General features: G+C 36.9%; 1 protein-coding gene across 5 annotated transcripts in view; it reads right to left on the reverse strand.

The window, feature by feature from the left end:
* Nucleotides 1-20,447, reverse strand: part of C8H5orf34 (chromosome 8 C5orf34 homolog) — a 32,765-nt gene that overhangs the window by 4,373 nt on the left and 7,945 nt on the right. For all 5 annotated transcript variants that reach the window (XM_081517659.1, XM_081517657.1, XM_081517660.1 and 2 more), the window contains 8 exons: nucleotides 19,067-19,710; nucleotides 15,756-15,857; nucleotides 12,073-12,196; nucleotides 6,362-6,453; nucleotides 5,403-5,472; nucleotides 4,586-4,756; nucleotides 4,051-4,145; nucleotides 2,388-2,486 (listed from right to left, as the gene is read on the reverse strand). In XM_081517659.1, coding sequence (XP_081373785.1) covers nucleotides 2,388-2,486; nucleotides 4,051-4,145; nucleotides 4,586-4,756; nucleotides 5,403-5,472; nucleotides 6,362-6,453; nucleotides 12,073-12,196; nucleotides 15,756-15,857; nucleotides 19,067-19,710 — 1,397 coding nt within the window. The remainder of the gene's footprint in view (nucleotides 1-2,387; nucleotides 2,487-4,050; nucleotides 4,146-4,585; nucleotides 4,757-5,402; nucleotides 5,473-6,361; nucleotides 6,454-12,072; nucleotides 12,197-15,755; nucleotides 15,858-19,066; nucleotides 19,711-20,447) is intronic.

The raw sequence follows: 20,447 nt of genomic DNA on the forward strand, positions 1-20,447 counted from the left end.
CTATGAAAGAAATGCTCTCTCCTTTGAATTCCTACAGCATTATGTTAATTAATCACAAACTTCTTTGTAATGCCTTTTCTTGAACTATTTAACTTTTAAATCTTCATACCTAGTTAGTTTCTTTGGAGAAGAAGGGATCTTACACATACGCTAAGATCTCATTTATATGGAACTTTTAGGGAATGGATGGTCTCTAGAGCCAACTTTTTACACAATTGAATTAGGTTTCCAAACATAACCATTTTCTATTAAATTTCTTCTGGAATAGACTAATCATTTCATTGTTTTCTTAAGCGAAGTATACTAAACATTCTCTTCTCTTTGACTTGAAGGGTTAACATATGAACACTGATTCTTACCATGTTCTATAGAAACAGACACTGGCAACCAGTAGAGGGCTGAATGTATACAAATCCAGAAGAACCTTTTATGTGTATGTTGCCTTTTCCCTCATCACTAGATGAAACATGAGCACTGGCACACAACTAGAAAATAGAGTAACTGGACTAGCTCTCTGCAAAATTAATGAGGACATTCACATCTAAAATATCTCTCTATTCAAGTCACTAGAGAAGTCTTTTCACAGTTCACAAAAGGGTATAATACTTGTCTGCTTTACTGACTTTATTATACACAATGGACCACATACATCTTATCAGCCTGCACTCTTTCCTTGTACTCCAGCCTATGGATGGAGAATAACAGAGATCTATCATCATTTTAAGCATCTGTAGTAAAGACCTGGATGTGACTTAATCTAAAACCTGCTGACTCTTCACCATTGCAAAACACACACCCCCTCCACCCTTTCACACATGAGAAACATTTTCTGGGTGTAAGCAACAACACAAACTACCTTTAATGCTGTCGCTCATATGATAAGCCAATTTCTTATGAAATATCTCCTATTTTTGACAAGCATCCCTATTAAAAAGTTGAACCAGTAAGCTAATAATAGAAGTTGAGTCGGAAAAAAAATACTGAAATACAATTTAGGTAGTTGTTTATTATGTGACCTCTTCTCTTCCTTCAACCCTTTCACTTTTATAAGAAAACAAGAATCACAGTGCAGACATCTTAGGCTTTGCAAAGGGAATGGAGCTGTTGCATACAGTGTATATCCCTTCCCCACTCCTCAATTTCTTGTCTCCCCTCTGCTCCACATTGCTTCCACCCATAGCTGCTTTCACCAATCTGTACTTCTCTCAATCACTCAATTCTCAGTGTGTCTTGACAGCTACCCTCTTCTAAGCTTTCATACAAAAAGACTAATGTTTTACAAATTTTGACAGCTAAGCAATAATGAAGTAACCAATTTTATAGCCATGCACAATTTCCCTTTCTTCCCAACCATATTTTTTGCTAGCTACTGAGGCAACTTTTCTGTTCCTACATAGCTGAAGAGATGGACCAAAGCTGAATCCTTAAGATACCTGGATATTCAAATAACATCCACTGATTTGATTGTACCTCTTTCTCTAAGTGACTCAGAAAACGTTATCACCTTAATGTTTATATTTTTCACCACACTATGCTAAGTACCTTACAACTTAGTTTATTTTTTGGCCACATCACGTGGCATGTGGGATCCTCCTCAACCAGGGATTGAACCCACACAGCCTGCAGTGGGAAGCAGCGAGTCTTCCACTACTGAACGGCCAGGCAGGTCCACAACTTACTTACATTTAAAGCTTACTTTACAATTTCACAATTCTGTGAAGTCTGAATTCCCCTTGTAAGGTCTATTCCTATTCATCAAGGTCACACTACACCCAAAAGACAAGTGTCTGCTCCACAAAAACTTCTTACTGTCTCCCCAAGCCAAAATACCTCTTTTCATTTCTACACTTGCTTCCTGTCTAAATGTCTTAACTCCTTCAAAGCCCAGTTCCAGTCCTCTGCACAAAGAAAGGCACACAGGAGGGACTGAAATCTTGCTTTATTTGTTGATTTGTCAATTAATTTGAGGGAGACAATTAATATAATAGAAATTATTTAAAAATCAAGTTTTTCTGAAAGCTTGGTAGTCAACATTTCCTTTAATATTACTAAAATATTAAAAAAAAATCTCCTCTAAATTTTACTATCAAGTTTCCAGGATGAATTTTTTACACTAAAAGAGTCACCCATTTTGATATGAAGTTTTCAATGCAGTTTTCTTATCTTTAGATGAAACACACTATGATGAAATGTAATAAATGAGATATCCAATTAAAGATAAATTATTGTCAAGATTTAAGCTATCAAAAAAAATAATACTGGTTAAATATATTTAACTAAGAGAAAGTTTTCTTGGGAAGAAGAGTCAGTTTACCATTTAACACTTTAATAACTGAGGATTAGTTAGCTCTTCTACACTGATTTAAGTTTAAAATAAATATAAATACCAGCTCTCTTCAGGAACAGAAGATGAAGGATGTATGGGTATTTCTTGATGACTAATCTGGGTCAGCCTTCTGCACCATGATATTACTGTTGTCACATATCTAGATTGAACACATTAAGAGAGATGTTTGAAAAATGAAAATGTAGACTATTCATAAAAATCTTCAAAAAATTGTAAAAATTATTAATTTGGGGAAAAAAGTCTCAAGTAGGGCTATTTGAAAAACTTTTTTCATTGGAAAAAGAAAAAGGCCAGTTTTTCTCCTTCATCAGAAATGATTTACATTCATGATTAATAAAAATGAGATTTAAGAATCAGAACAAAGGTAACACTTAGATTTAATTCAAAGTTAAAATGCCTAAATTCTTTTAGTTTTTAAAGTAAAATGAGTTTCATTAAATTTTATCATGAAAATATCTCTACATATATGACTAAGTGAGCATTTGCTTTCAAAATTTAAACCAGAAAACACTTATTAACACACACACACATTCATAATTATATATAACTCACTGGATATACAAAATAAGTATCAAGTTCAGTAAAATGAATGATCTGGAATGATTGGCTGAAATAAACAGTATGCTTGCTAAATACAAATTTGCTTATCTTTTGAGGCAAATTGTTCAAACTACCAATAAATGTTGGAGCATTTAAATTAAAATGCAATAAACCCCAACAGGAAAATAAATTAAGAGGTAAAACATTAGTTGTTTTGCGAGGATCCTCAAGTAAAATTGCTAACATGTCAAGAACATCACAACGAGAATGATTATTATAACAAATTCCATAAGCCAAAAAAGAAAAAGCATACTCATGAAAAAGCTGATTTCAATAATCTTCTCCATTTAAAAAAAATTTTATTTATTTACCTGCTCTTAGTTTGCAGCATGTGGGTTCTAGTTCCCTGACCAGGTATCAAACCCTGGTCCCCTGCATTGGAAGCATAGAGCCTTAGCCACTGGACCACCATGGAACCCCTAATCTTCTCCATTTTAAGAATAATCATCAGCTAGTTTATTTCTCTTTATAGAAATAGACCTAAGTTTAGCTATTTGTGGCTGTAAACCTTATTTCAAATTGGTTAGGGGATTAATGGGCTTCCCAGGTGGTTCAGCGGTTAAGAATCCACCTGCCAATGCAGGAGATGCAGGAGACGTGGGTTAGATCCTTGGGTTGGGAAGATCCTCAGGAGTAGGATATAGCAACCCACTTCAGTATTCTTGTCTGGAAAATTCCATGGACAGAGGAGTCTGGAGGGTTACAGTCCATAGGGTTGCAAAGAATCAGACATGACTGAGCATGCACACATTAGGGGATTAATTAGTTAATTCGTTAACATAGCTGACCACAGTCTAACCTCCATAGCAAGCCAGTTACATCTATAACATATTTATTTTGAAAAATCACTAGAATACAAATGGAAATGATTAAAGCTGACCTGATCTATTTAGTTATGCTAGAGGACAATATAATTGTAAATTCTGAAACCTGCTGAAATGACTTCAAGCCACATGGAAAAACTAAAAGTATATATATAACATTTAAATGTTTATATGCTTCTTCTTGGTCTAAAACTAAGTTAAATAATATAAATGCTTCTTCCATCTAAAAGGAAGTTATTTACTAACATGATGTTATTTTTTTGAATTGCTTTTCAGTACCTTTCATACGGTCTGGGGTGTTGAATTTGAATTAACTGATTTTGTCCATCAGGAAAAGTTAACTTACACCAACCTAAGGTGAGACCTCGATTTACCTGAAGAAACAAGGAGGAAAGGTAAGTTTTATTATTCTAGAACTGAAAAACAAAACCAAATCTCCTTCTTACTTAATTTTCAATTAAAATAAAAAGTAGATGAATCATTAAACCTTATTTTGACTAACTTAAAAGTTATATTTTACAAGGGATATGGGTATTATTTAACCACCACTCTTATATAGATAATTATCAAAAGAACAAAAATACTAATCCTTTTCTCTATAATGAAGTTAACTTTATAAAAATGAGGATTTGTCATACCTTTCTAATTTTTGATAGGAAATCCAATGAACTTTAGTAAAGCCTCTTGACAGATTTTATACTTCAAAAAATAAACTGAGATAGTGTAGAGTACCTCATGTTTTCTTTGTAGTATTTCCACAGATTAAAAAAAAAAAAAAAGATAGAAGAGAGATTTCAGCCTGAAGTATAATTACCTGTCTCTTTTCAATAAAAGAGCTGAAATTCCAATTCAGGGTTAAAGTAATGCCATCTAAAAAGATAGCATGTACTTTGTCATCTGAATATGCAAGAAATCTTCCCACATTGGGCATGAACGATTCTCTCAAAAGCAAAGGCAATACAGTGCTGTCATTTATCCCAGGTACCTAAAACCAGAAAATAAAAACAGCAGGAAACAGAGTTATGCACTAACAAGTCTGGAATGATGAATGAACTGACGCAACTTCAGATTCTCATTCAGAAGCTGAATATTGCAGAATCCTTAGGCATGTTCTGACTTTTCCGGAAGTGGCTATCCAAGAGTCCATTATAAGCAGATTAAGTTCTAGTATCTTTGGAAAGTCGCCATTCTGCTAAACTTTACACAGAAAATAGACAAAGAACAGGAACTACAGCAACATAGAGATTTATAATCAAAGTAGTATAAATATAGAAATCAAGGTCTGAAAATCACTTCCTCCAAGTCAACATTAAAAAAAACACTTTTACAGTTATGAACATAGAGTGGTGCAGTATGTTTTAAAAGAACTCTGTTTTTACATACTTCAAATCCAATCAAGTCCCCTGCCCTTCCCCCTCCACTAAGAAAGAAGAAACAAGAACAAACTATATACAGTAAAAGCATAATACAACAGACCAATTTTGTAGTGTTTATTAAGTGGATTTTTTAATAAACCAGTATTAATGTGACAAAGAATTTCTCACATGACTTGGATGAAAGTAATTTGAACTTATAAGTATGTACACAAATAACAAAATGATTAAAAATATCTTGCTTTTAAAATAAGATACCATTTTCCAGCAGCATATACGATAGTTATGGCTTAAAGAGAGCTTCATCTTGGCACAATGCTGAAGAATTCTGTGAACAAGAAAAATACTTAGACATTTCCAAATATTGCCGTTTTCCAATTCTAGCAACCCATTCTCACTGCTATACAACTTGAGGCAAGTAACTAATTTCCACAAAAATATGTTTGGACCTCTTTTCTTCCTTAAGCTCCTGAAAGGGAACTACTATTGTTGCTTCTCTTTGTCCTAATCTTATACAGTTAAGGTTATTCCTCTAATTTTTGGCAATGAAAAGACCCCAAATGGAGAGAATTTTCAGAATTTGCTCTTTTTAAGAAGTGACAGACGCACAGCACATGAAAGGTTCGGTATAGACTAAGGGTGGTGGGGATATGAATCAACTGTCCCTGGAAGATCAAATGACCAATTCTGCTCCTTCAAATCTACTTTGGAAGTTGCTTAGACATAAGTCTATAAAAACAATTTAGTTGAACGATCCACTTTCATCCCTCTAGGTACCACAGACTGATTAATTAATTAAAAAACACATGAGCCAGAGAACAAAACTACAGTTCGTCTTCTGTTCACTGTAAGAAATCAAGATCACTTCTAGGACAATAAAGAAGTATGACAATTTAAAAGTATCATCACACCTTCAGCTTGATTCCAAGGAACAATAATGATGCCACACATACCCAGAGGAAAGGCACATGTTTCCTACCAGCAGTTGCTCACCACATATGGATGTTTCTCCATATTTAACTTCAAAGCCAGAACTACTCTTATAATGACATCATGAACACTTTATTTTATAAATGATGAGACCAGAAAAGTTGACAGATTTTACTAAAGACATTTCTACTATACCTACCAATTCTTAACCTTATCCTAAGCACTAGAAAATGCATCACGTTTCTCAGACACACAATACTGAATTCAGTTGAATGGGAAGCACTTACCTGGTTGCCTGTTTAATTAGAGAACACACAGAAAATGGACTTCCTGGCCTATCCGGAGGAAGGTTATTTACTGAGTAAGTTTTCTCTTCTCTCTGAAAATTAGTTTCAAATTAAAAAAAAAAAACACAGAAAAACACCAAAAACCTCGGTAATAAAATTTGGCCACTATTACTTAGCTATTTTTTTCTTAAAATATTTATCTACATAGTGACAAGGCAAGCAGTTATTTTAACTTAATCAAAAGCCCATAAAAGGTAAATTTTAAAGGTATTTTATGATGTTTTTCAACTTTCCCATTTTTTTTAAAGTCTAAAATTCCTCCTATCAAGTCATCCTATATAAAAATTACAGTCTAATAGCCTATAATTTACTGCTCAGTTTAAGTCTTGGCTATAGTCAAATTAACAAACTAATTTCCCAGTACATTAATAGGAAACCTACTACATAAGTGCCCCAATGGCCTATAATTTACTGCTCAATTTAAATCTTGGTTATACTCAAATTAACAAACTAATTTCCCTGTGCATTTAATAGGAAACCTACTATATAAGTGCCCTTTTCTCTTTGGATACACACAAAAGGCTACTGTATAGGCTTACAGAACTATTTTAATTGAATGAATATATAATTTTGTCATTAAAAAAAAATTATTTATTCGGTTGAACCAGGTCTTAGTCACTGCAGGCAGGATCTTTAGTTGCAGCACGTGTGATCTAGTTCCCTGACCAGGGATCAAACTCTGCACTGGGAGCACAGGAGTCTTAGTTACTGGACCACCAGGGAAGTGCCCATTTTGTTGTATTTTATTAATGGAACAATTGCTAGTTTGTGTAAGATAATGAGAATATTATTATTTACAGGCTCAACTTCTTGAATTAGAAAAAAAATGTTTTTTGTTATTCCTTTGAATAAATAAATATCACAACAGCAACAAGTAACATTTATTAAACAGATACCATGTGCTGGGTGCTATGCTATGTAGTTTGCAAAGGATTATCTCATTTATTCCTCAAAAAAATCATGAGAGATATGAACCTAATGCTGGAGGGCGAAGTAGCAGTAGAGATCTGAACTGAACCACAAGAGAATGTAGCTCATACTTTACTATCAGTGAGAGAAGATGGGCTTCAAAGTCAGACAGAGCTGGATTCATTTCACAGGTGTGCCATTCACTAAACTACAGTGATGGGCAGGTTAGACAAACTTTTGTAAGCCTCAGTGCCTACAACCTGTGAAACGGGAATACTACCTACAATCCAGATTGTCCCAAGGGTTAATGAAATAATGCATTTACAAAGCACCTGGGACAGAATTTAGTCTAGAGTAGGTAGTCAAAAAACAGTCTCTCCTTGTTTATCCTGGACTGTAGACTCGAGTATCTAAGTCTCTACTGGATATCACAAAGACATTTCAGCTTCAACATGTCAAAAATGAAATTAGCTTCAATTCAAAATCTGCATTTTTTCCCCTGCTTCTTGGTTTTCATTATAATTTCAATAGTTTTATACTTAATGTTGGTCTGCCCGGCTAGAATGGAGCTCCGTGAAGACAGGGCCTTTATCTGTTTGCTTACTTCAGTATGTGCTGTGCTTAGTCGCTCAGTCATGTCTGACTCTGTGACCCCCTGAATTGCAGCCCGCCAGGCTCCTCTGTCCATGGGGATTCTCCAGGCAAGAATACTACAGTGGGTTTCCACGCCCTCCTCCAAGGGATCTTCCCAGCCAACCTCAGCATCTATTAGCACAGTGTGCTAAGTCACACAGTAGGCACTCAAAATATCACCCTTCAGTTATTTATGTTTTTCTCTGTTGGATACTGAGTCCCTTGAAGGTGCTTATCTTTTCCACTGCTCTATTTCATCAATTCTAAAATGCTTATTTTTCACAATTTAACCTCTCGGAAATAAAGACACATCTTATAATTATGAGTTTTTTACAACTGCTATCATGCAGATGGGAACGAGATATAATAGAATTTAAATCTTTTATGGACATCTCTTGCTAAGACCAAAAAGTGCCATCATCAATACACTTTAGGTTTAACAAGTTTTTGATTTAATCTAGTGCCTGGTACCCATATTCATTGATTAATTCAATAACTTGGCATTATTTTCAACTCCCTCCTCATCCCCAATATCCTATCGGTCCTTAATATTTCTTGGGTCCATTCTTATCTTTCCAGTTTCATGACCACTGTCTGGCCCTCACACTTTTTTGTCTGCACTACTACAAATGTCTTCTAACTGGTTCTACATCTTGAAGTGCACCTCTTCCTCACCTCAGTTCATCTTCCTCTGAAAACATCTAACAAAAACAGGATGTCACTTCCCTACTTACATCCTTCAGAGGCTCTCCAAAAGCAATGCCCCATTTATGAAATGGCCCACCTTAGGGTCTAATCTCTTCTTTGGACATTTCCCCTATTATCCTACCTCTGTGAGTCTACTACAACCCACCACAGCATTTCGTTTCTTTCAGTACTCAACACTCGCCCCCAGACTCTAGCTTCCATTTAAATGACATTTATCTACCATTCTATGCACTAGCAAAATAGTGTGTTGAACAAGACAAGGGTTACCTCTAGGTGGGTAAGTTAGTAAACAAACATCAATCAATATGAAAAAGTCACAAAGTACTAAATGCCCCAAGAAGAAAAAAAGAGGAAGGTACTCTGATAGGGAGTGTTAGGAGTAGCTTCTTTAATTTGGACAGTCTGGAAAAGCTTCCTTAAGGTAACACTTAAATAGAAATTCTAATGACAGGAAGCCAGCCAGACAGAACTAAGCAAAGACAGTGTTCCCTTAGCTATATGCTCCTCAAACTCTGCCCTCTTCTGCATAACTCCTCCTTCAGAATGATAAACCCTAGCTTAGCAGAGTCTTCCTCCAGAACGCTTTTCTGGAGCCTTGGAAACAGGTCAGGTACCCCTCCTTATGTGGTCGCAAAGCACCAAGGTTTTATCTCTATGGAAGCACTTATATTGTGAGTCCCTGTCAATCTTTCCTCTTTAATTTTTTAATTATATAAGCAATGATACATTACTATATTTTGGGAGAGGGAGAGGGAAAGAGTTAAAAAATATAAAATTTAAGTCCCTCCTGACTTCTCCCTCACAAAATCCAAGACTCCTCACCACTTCAGTTTTTTTTTATCTGCCCAGACCATTCCCTGTGCACTTACACAGGTGTTATATATACAGTAAAATAATTGGGTTTGGAGTTTGGTTTTTGTTCTTTATGCAAAAGATATCATTGTACATTTTTTTTTTTTTTTTTCTTTTTGGCCACTCCACGTGGCTTGTGGGATCTTAGTTCCCTGATCACCAGGGATTAAACCCAGGTCCACAGCAGTGAAAGCACAGTCTTAACCACTGGGCCACCAGGAAATGCCCTGTACGTGTTCTTATGTAACTTTTTTTCCCACTCAACAGCATCTTGGTGATCTTTCAATTTCTGTCTCTCTACGCGTCTACATCTTCCTCATTCCTTTATACTGCTGTGTGGCATTCCCACGATCTGCTAACCATAGCTTAGTTCACTATTTTCCTACTGATGAACACTTAGATTGCTTCCAGTGTTCTGCTACTACAAACAAAACCACAATTCACATCCTTGGCCATGCTTCTCCATATATATGCGCTAATATTTTTCTCGGATAGATGTCTAAGAAGAATTTCTAGCCAATTTCACTTAATATTATCAAGTTGGCCCTCATGAAGGCTGTAAATTGATTGATGAGAGTACCCCTTTCTACACACCCTTGCTGGCAGTAGATATGATCAACCTTTTGACAGTTCGATGAGTGAAAAATGTTATATCATTGTTATCTTAATTTGCATGACTTTGATGCAAGTAGTAAAGTTGAACATGTTTTCAAATACTATGGGTTACACAGCACAACCATTCTTATCCTGTACTCATTTTCTATTAGGTTTTTTTTTTTTTTGGTCTTACACTTGGCCTTTTAATCCATTTGGAATTTATTTTGGAGTGTGCGTTCAAGTAAGGAACAAACAATTTTACTCCAAAAGGAAAGCCAACTGTTTCTAGATCTTTTCACTCAAGTAGACAGAGAAGAGTGAACATGTTGTACACAGGGGTCTGAGATGTGAACCCAAAGCAGCCCACCACAAAGGCACAACTTGTCTGGAAGTTCTGTTTTATCCCCAAAACACATGCTGCTATTCCATGATACATTTGCTTCATTATAAAAATTATCAGCCCCTCCCTATGATACCTTTGAGTAAAACTGAAGCTTCAGGAAGATATTCTGTATTTATCTTGTAGTTTTTTGAACTCCGATAGATGGAAGTCAGCAGTGTAGATATTTATGCGTACCACTCTATTTGCCTGTTTATTATCTCATGCACTACATGTGCGCATATGCACACACACATACTACTGGTCATGCTTTCATCTCATCTGCTTGTTTGCCTACTGACTACTAGATTGTGGACTCTTGAGGACAGGAGCTCTTTGTCTCTACCCAGTACTTAGAAGTGTCCTGCCTTCGAAAATTCAATTAGTATTTACTGAATAAATAAATACTTTCCTATAAATAGACTTTAGGAGGGAATCTGCTCTAATATATAGTAAAATATTTATGAATGAAATGATTTGAGGTATTTACTTAAAAATAAACAGGGAGTAGAAGGGGCAGTGGGAAGTACAGATGGAACATGCTGGGTAATGGGTCATGAAGGTCAGTTATACTTGTCTTTCTACTTTTGTATATTTTGAAATTTTCCCTAGTTTAAAAAAAAGAAATCTGCTTGAGTTTTAAGTCTTCTTCCTAGCAATCTAACCACACAAATACTCCATTCTGTAATAGAGACAGAAAACATATTATATTCCATCCTGCAAAGCAAAGCTGTGTGATACTATGGTGACCTTTATAAAAGGGTGGATTTCAAGTGTCAGACTGGGAACAAGTAAATTTAGATTAGTAACAAAATTTCCACATGATTATATTTTGGCCTGATATATTAAATATATCATGTTGTGTTTCAGTGTTTTCAATGACAGAACAATTCTGTTCAACTTTCTAATTGTATATAAAGATTTAAGAGTTAAGAAGTGTTTTAAATACCTGTGGTGGGGGAAAAAAAGAATGTGCTTCTTAATGTGCAAATATTAAACCAAAGAAATATCTGTCCGTTTGTCCTAAGCTGTGTCCAACTCTTTGCAACCCCATGGACTGCAGCCCACCAGGCTCTTCTGTCCATGGGATTCTCCAGGCAAGAATAATAGAGTGGATTACCATTTCCTTCTCCAGGGGATCTTCCTGACTCAGGGATCGAACCTGCGTCTCTTATGTCTCCTGCACTGGCAGATGGGTTCTTTACCATTAGCGCCATCTGGGGAGCCCTCAAAGAAGTATACTGATTCAAATATCACTAGTTTCAGTGTTTCCATTTGATGAGGTCTATGACAGAAGAAGTATTGGCAGTAAAATTATATTAATTTTCTAGACTAAGAAGTAGTAGCAAGAAATTGTTATAAAAGATCACAGTTCCCATATATATATTCAGAATTATTTAGAAACAGCTATCTATCAAAAATCTTCTTGGACCTCCCTGGTGGTCCAGTGATTAAGACCCCTTATTTCCACTGCAGGGGGCATGGGTTCAATCTCTGTTTGGGGAAGTTTCCCATGCACACTCTGTGGCCAAAAAGAGAAAAAAAAATCTTCTTGATCTTATTGTCAACGTACCTCTTCTGATTCTTCTCGAATGGAATAATATGTAAAATAGTTCCCCAAATAAGCTCCTTCTGATTTGAAAACAGATCCATCTCCAGGATAAATCTCTATTGAGTTCATATGTTTATGGGTAAGTCTAGGGAAAAGAAATAATCATTAAAAATTTTTTTTTCTTATTGAGATTAAAATATACATGAAGGCAACTTATAGAAGTCAGGCATCTTGTCTTATCATCCTGGTATCCCACTGACAGTCATAGTGGCTGGCACAGTGAAGTCACCAAAGCAAAGCCTACTGCATAGGAGTTAAACATGACAACTCTAGAACCTAAAAATAATATTATTCCATAATAATGAAACTAGTAGAATCAATACCTGATGAATGAGATTAGCTATGTGTAAATGGAGCCACCCTAAAAGAAGGTGACTGACTGTACCTGGAGCAGCCAGGTAGAATAAAGGTATTGGGTATATAATGTATAAAAACTCAGGCCAATTTTTTGAAACATGTATAAAGAATATATTATCAGAAGTGGGTGGGTTTAGGTCCCATTTGTTTATTTTTATTTCCAATACTCTAGGAGGTGGATCCAAAAAGATACTGCTGTGATTTACATCAAGAGTGTTCTGCCTATATTTTCCTCTAGGAGTTTTATAGTATATGGTCTTACATTTAGGTCTTTCAATCCATTTTGAGTTATTTTGTATATGGTGTTAGAGAATGTTCTAATTTCATTCTTTTACATGTTTTCTAGCACCACTTATTGAAGAGACTGTCTTTTCCATTGCATAGTCTTACCTTGTCGTAAATTAATTCACCATAGATGCTTAAGTTTATTTCTGGGCTTTCTATGTGTTCTAGTGATCTATGTGTCTGTTTTTGTCAGTACCATACTGTTTTGATTATTGTAGCTTTGTGGTATAGTCTGAAGTCAGGAAGCCTGATTCCTCCAGTTCTGTTTTTCTTTCTCAAGATTGTTTTGGCTATTTGGGGTCTTTTGTGTTTCCATACAAATTTTAAAATTATTTGTTTTAGTTCTGTGAAAAATGCCATTGTTAATTTGGTAGGAATTGCACTGAATCTGTAGATTATCTTGGGTAGTATAGACATTTTAACAATGTTGATTTTTTAAATCCAAGAACATGGTATATCTTCCCATCTCTTTGTGTCATCTTAAAATTCTTTCATTCAGTATCTTACAGTTTTCAGAGTACAGGTCTTTTGTCTCCTTAGGTAGGTTTATTCTTTTTGATGTGATGGTAAATGGGATTGTTTCCTTAACTTCTCTAAATGAAATTTCTCTAAACCTAGTTAAACATAAAAGATTTTGCAGAGCAAAGGAAATCATAAACAAAATGAAAAGACAACCTATGGACTGGGAGAAAATATTTGAAAATGATGCTACTGATAAGGGATTAATTTCCAAAATATACTAACAGTTCATACAGCTCAATATCAAAAAAATAAATAACCCAATCAAAAATAGGCAGAAGATCTAAGTAGACATTTCTCCAAAGAAGACATATAGATGGCCAAGAAGCACATGAAAAAATGCTCAACACTGCTAATTATTCAGTTCAGTTCAGTTCAGTCGCTCAGTCGTGTCCGACTCTCTGCGACCCCATGAATTGCAGCACGCCAGGCCTCCCTGTCCATCACCAACTCCCGGAGTCTACCCAAACCCATGTCCATCGAGTCGGTGATGCCATCCAACCATCTCATCCTCTGTCGTCCCCTTCTCCTCCCGCCACCAAACCTACCCAGCATTAGGGTCTTTTTCAATGAGTCAACCCTTCGCATGAGGTGGCCAAAATATTGGAGTTTCAGCTTCAACATCAGACCTTCCAATGAACACCCAGGATTGATCTCTTTTAGGATGGACTGATTGGATCTCCTTGCAGTCCAAGGGACTTTCAAGAGTCTTCTCCAACACCACAGTTCAAAAGCATCAATTCTGCGGCGCTCAGCTTTCTTCACTGTCCAATTCTCACATCCATACATGACCACTGGAAAAACCATAGCCTTGACTAGACGGACTTTTGTTGGCAAAGTAATGTCTCTGCTTTTAAATATGCTATCTAGGTTGGCCATAACCTTCCTTCCAAGGAGTAAGCGTCTTTTAATTTCATGGCTGCAGTCACCATCAGCAGTGATTCTGGAGCCCAAAAAAGTAAAGTCTGACACTGTTTCCACTGTTTCCCCATAATTATTAGAGAAATGCAAATCAAAACTATAATGAGATATCACCTCACAGCAGTCAGAATGGTCATTATTTTAAAAATGACCACAAATAACAAATGTTGGCAAGGATCTGGAGAAAAGGAACTCTTATACAATGTTGGTGGAAATGTAAATTGGTGCAGCCACTATGGAGAACAGTATAGTGGTTCCTTCAAAAACTAAAAGTGAGTTACCATATGATACAACAATCCCACTCCTGGGCACATGTCCCAGGAAAAAAGATAAACACACCCCAGTGTTCAATGCAACACTATTTACAATAGCCAAAACATGGAAGCAACCTAAAAGTCCATCTACAGATGAATGGATAAAGATGTGATCTACCTATCTATCTATGTATATACAATGGAATGTTACTTAGTCATAAAAAAGGATGAAATACTGCCATTTGCAGCAACATGGATGGGCCTCGACATTATCATAAGTCGGACAGAGAAAGACAAATACGGTATTTTTTCACTTGCATGTGAAATCTAAAAAAAAAAAAAAAAAGATAAAAAAGATACAAAGGGGCCTATTTATGAAACAGAAATAGACCCACAGACATAGAAAACAAATTTATGGTTACCAAAGGGGCAAGAATCAAGGGGGTGGATAAATTAGGAGTTTAGGACTAAATAGATACAAACTACTACAATAAAATAGATAACCAACAGGGACCTATTGTATAGCACAGGGAACTACACCCAATATTTTGTAATAAACTATAAGGGAAAAGAATCTGAAAAAGAAAAAAAGAATATATACATATGTATACTGAATCACTTTACTGTACACCTGAAACTAACATAACATTGTAAACCAACTGTACTTCAATAAAATTATTTTTTTAATCAATTTTTTTTTAAAAAAGGAGAGGAGGTGGGTTTTCATGCAGGAAAAGGAGACCCAAAAGAAAAAAAAATTCACAAATTTCTTCTAGGATTATTTACAGAAGTGAAACTCTGAATCTAGCCAACACTAAGTATTCCAGTTACTAGAGGTATACTTTGTGGTGGAACAGGGATAATTCTATGGAGTAGTTTAGATACAGAGGAGACAGTCAGTGAATACTTGCTACATGAATAGTGTCCAAAATCTCTCCTAGGCTAGTGAAGTGAACTTCTTCCCTAATTCCATGCTCAACAGGCAACCCTCTGATATATCTAAGATGACAAGGTCCCCTTTTCTTAGAAGTGGTATCCTAAATAACTGGCAAAACATTTCATTCTCAAGCAAAACTAATCCCTCACTGGCTTTGGTGCTGTCACAAAAATCTTGTGATTATGGTTAATGTGAGTCAGTCAGTCACAAAACCCTTAGGTGCACTATGAGACCTGTAAAACATAGGGCCAACACAGGAAAACGGTGGTCCTGACAAAACTGTATCCTCTTGGGGGAGTCCATCCCCAAGGCTAGTTCTATACCCTCTGTGATATTGCTGAATAGTTCCAAATGTAACAGAAGAGCCTTACCTATAGGTAACACCCTTGTACCAAACCACTTTGACTAGTTCATGGTAGGAATATTCTTCTTCACCAAACTGTTTCTGTGAAAGTGAATCAGAAAAGTTCCACCTGTGAAAGACAAAAATCCAAACTATTAACTCTGGCTGCTTGATAGAATTACCTTTAGAAGTCAACAAAACAGTGCTGCTGTAGTTAAGACTTATTTCTTGCTTGTATTAGATTTTAAAAAAAGTAAAAATACAGAAACATTAATGAAATTTAAAACTACAATTGACCCTTGAACAACATGGGGTTGGGGGCACTGACCCCAGTTGTAGGGAAAGAGCAAATTAGCCAAGATGGCGTGGTCAGGCTCTCTCGCCCCATGGCCTCTTGCTCTTGTGCCGTTTTGTAAATAATGATTATGTAACAGCTGAGATCATTTATAACGCCGTGCATCAGGAGGTACTTGCTTGGTCACGGGTTACTCTGTGCCATATGCCTGTATGAGCTCCACCATGAAAGCCCTGGCTGCTGTTGCCATCAGGGTTACACTGGAGTGGCATCATGGTCATGTTATATGAGGTTATGCTATGCCTGTGTTATGGCTACACTATGGTTATGTTATGGCTGCTACTCTGGCTGCTGCATCAGCCAGGAGAGATGCTGTGTTATGCCAGCCAGGAGACAATAATGTGTCTGCAGTTCATTCCTACAGCTCCTCAAGTCTTCTTCCTGTCTCTCAGCTCATGCCTTGCCTCTCCTGGGTTCAGCAAACAGTGTGAACAGCAAGACAACTGGTGCTGTGAACAGCATCAGCGATACACCAGTGCAGCAGGAAACCAAGTACTGTTATCTCTGTTTCAAAAACAAAGGAGCTGATAAATGACTCACCCACGGGCAGGAAGCTCAAACACTTTGGCTAAAATCAGGACTCAAACCCTAGTTCTGCTTATTCCACAAACTGTGATCTCTAGTTGAACACAAACTCTCCCCCACATTTAGCAATTTAAAGATCTAAAAAATAAAAATGCAGGTAGTATATTTATTGAAAAAATCTGCATATAAGTGGACTCACATAGTTCAAATCTGTGTTGTCCAAGAGTCAACTGTAATCTTATTTTTCCATATATTTTCTTAGTATTTTTAATAATCTCATTGTTGAATCTCAGCATAAATATATGTTAAGTTTTACTAACCTTAAAAATTTAGGATTCAAACATATTACACTCAAGAAAGCAAATATGGTCCCTGCCCTCAGTGGAGAATTTTGTCTAGCACAGAGATTAAATAGTAGATACTGAACATAAAGAAAGGAGAACTATTGGATGCTATGGATTGTATGGGCTTCCCTGATGGCTCAGCAGCAAAGAATCTACCTACAATGCAAAAGACCCAGGAGACGTGGGTTTGATCCCTGGGTTGGGAAGGTCCTCTGAAGGAGGAAATTGCAACCCACTCCAGTATTCTTGCCTGGGAAATCCCATGGACAAAGGAGCCTGGTGGGCTACACACCAAATGGTTGCAAGAGTCAGACACAACTGAGCACACACACACACTTTGGGCTTCTCTGGTGGCTCAGCGGTAAAGAATCTGCATGCTATATAGGAGATGTGGGTTCAATCCCTGGGTCAGGAAGATCCCCTAGAGAAGGAAATGGAAACCCACTCCAGTATTCCTGTCTGGGAAATCCCATGGACAGTGGAGCCTGGCAGGCTACAGTCCGTGGGGTCACAAGAGTCAGACATGACCTAGCAACTAAACCACCACCATGTATTGTATACAGTCTAGTCCTATCTAAGAAATAAGGCTTATGCTAAGACCTAGAAATGAGCATGTTAGTGAGCTTAGAGACAGAAAGGGAGTGTTCCAGGCACAGGAAAGAGCAGGTGGTAAAAGAAAGTGGTAAAAGAAAGCTTGGGCAAGCATTTGAGGGATGGCAAGTTCATTTTAGGGATTTCCCCGGTGGTTCAGGGCTAAGACATCACGCTGCCAATTCAGGGACCTGGGTTCGACCCCTGGTAAGGGAACTAGATCCCATATGCTGCAACTAAAAAGATTCAGCATGCCACAACTAAGACCCAGCACAGCCATACACACACACACATTAAAGTCCAGTTTAGTATGGAGAGAGCAAGGGCAAGAGTGGTGAGGATTAAAGATTCAGGAATGGACCAGATAATGGAAGGCCTGTTAAGACGTGTTTAAAGATAATCAAGTTATTGAGAAATTGTTTCTTTAGAAGTGTTAATCTCTTTTCATGTACACTAACAATATTGGAATTCCCAATTCTAACTAGATAATCATGACAAGCCTAAAAATAAGTCCTGCATTTTGTTTTTCAGTAACAAACAAGTACTCAGAAAAGGACCTGAGATCCTATCCCAATTCTACAAGCACCAGCTGTGAGACTTTGGTTGGGTTAACATTTCCATGTCTCATGTTCCTCTACAGTGTGGAGAGTGATAATAGTACTTACATCAAGGGGTGACTATAAGGATGAAATAGGTAAAGTATAACTGCACTTCACACAAAGTAGTGGTTTGTGCTGGCTATTATCATTACTACACTACTGATAGAAGCCGCTCCATCTTTATCCCTTTTGAAATGGACATATTCGTACATGCTGCACATGTGCTAAGTCACTTCAGTGTATCCGGCTCTGTGTAACCCTATGGACCATAGCCTGCCAGGCTCCTCTGTCCATGGGATTCTCCAGGCAACAATACTGGAGTGGGCTGCCCTGCTCTCCTCCAGGGGATCTCCCCAACCCAGGGATTGAACCCACATCTCTTATGTCACCTTCACTGGTAGGCAGGATTTTTACCACTAGTGCCGCCTGGGGAGCCCAGATGTATTCACACGGAATTAACCAAAGACAAGGGTGTTCTCTGAGGCTGTGTATGAACAAGGAACCCATGATCACAAACTTGTCAGGTCCATGCTCTAGCAACAGAAGTAACAGGTTCCACTGAGCAGCAGCTGACATGTCTTAGAGCTGGTTCCCAGAGAATTCTGTGCCATCACTTACTGCACTTTAACAAAATTTTTGGTGACAGGGATCCTTACTAGACTCTAAGCTCCTAGAGAGCACAGACTCTGTCTTAGTCATCTCTCCAGTCTTCGTGCTTAACAAAGTACCTAGTGTAGTATGTAAAGGAAGAAATATAAGTAACACATTAGCTAGGGACATTATTTCCTATCTGTTATAAGCAAAGTTTAAGATCAACTGAACTTTCCTTATGCATGGTATCAGATGATTCAGATAGATAAATGATCCTTAGGTGAGGTCTGGTTTTGACAAAAGTGTTAGGACAAATAAGTCATTCTACCATTACCTGTGCAAGTGTGGGGCAGGACAGCTCAATAACAGGGCTCTGGGAAGAATAGAAACTTCTTTTCCTCTTTCCTCAGAAACATCAGAAGTTAACATTCTCTTCTGGGTGACATATGCATCAATTCCAGACATACTGCTGATTTTATTATGAAAACGAAGTGCTAAAGACAGAGGGTATTTCCATTCCTCTGGACAGGAGGCCACAGACCAGCACTGCTTTACCCATGTGTATACACATGTGTCTTTCATACCAGGTGAAGACAGCACCTTCCTCCCTTCGGCTCCATTCACACAACTCTTCACTGAAGGTTCTTCAGATTTCATGATCTGATGATAAAGTTCATTTTCTTTATTCTTCAGCCTCTGTCCTGATAAACTTCCATGTGTACAGATTTTGCCAGCTTTTTCAACTTGTTTGTCCTTTTTTCCTTGATTATTTTTTTCAGACACTACTATAGATGAGTGTGGCTTCTGGCTTACTTTACACAAAAAATGTACTGTAAATTCATGCTGAGATTTGGGCAGGCAAAGGTATGCGTGACCATCTAAAGATGATATCCTCACAGCGCCATTCTGCATACACGTCATGCCCTCATCAGTGTCAAGACTGGGCCATCTCACTTCGGAGACATCAATCAAGATACGCTGAGACGAGGGGGAAAAAATGGTATTTTCTGTTAGCAGTCCAAGTTTTCCATCCATTTGGTACTTAACATATTATGGAAGAAAGCTCTTAAAAGTTTTGTCCTTTACTATTTAGAAAGAATGAAAAATGTCAGTCTATATACGGTTTTCCAGAGAACATTTGATATTATTATCTCTCTCAGAAAAGTAGAGACAAAACACACACACATACTGACAAAAAGGACAGAAAAGAAAAAAAAATCATCTTGATTATTTTTAATGTCAAACATATTCTGATTTAAAGTGTACAATGCATCAGAGATAAATAGATTTGCAGCCCTTCCCAAAAAGTCTATTCTGAAAAAAGAATATAAATGAGAGAAGACCAGCACAACTGTATGAAAAAGCAATCATACCTTAAATGGTATGGAACTAGCCTGAAAATCATCAACAGAACAATTTAGAGAATACAGAAACAGACTCAACCATATCCTAAAATGTTACATATGGTAACATAAGGTTTTCAGAACAAGGAGGTAAAGGGAGAATTAAGTATTTAACAAATGGTACTGAAATTATTCAATAGCATTGGGAAATGCTATCTCAAAGGATTATCACATGGACTAACTAGGATAACATATATAAGGTAGGTACTTGTCCTACAGAGGTACATCACACACTAAAATAAATTCCAGATGCCTTAAAAGGTAACATTAAAAAAAAAAATCAAATTGCTCAAAGGTAAACTGATCTGAACC

Source organism: Giraffa tippelskirchi, chromosome 8 (assembly GCF_054371585.1).
Source record: "Giraffa tippelskirchi isolate mGirTip1 chromosome 8, T2T-mGirTip1v1.2.pri, whole genome shotgun sequence".
NCBI classification, from domain to species: Eukaryota; Metazoa; Chordata; class Mammalia; order Artiodactyla; family Giraffidae; genus Giraffa; species Giraffa tippelskirchi.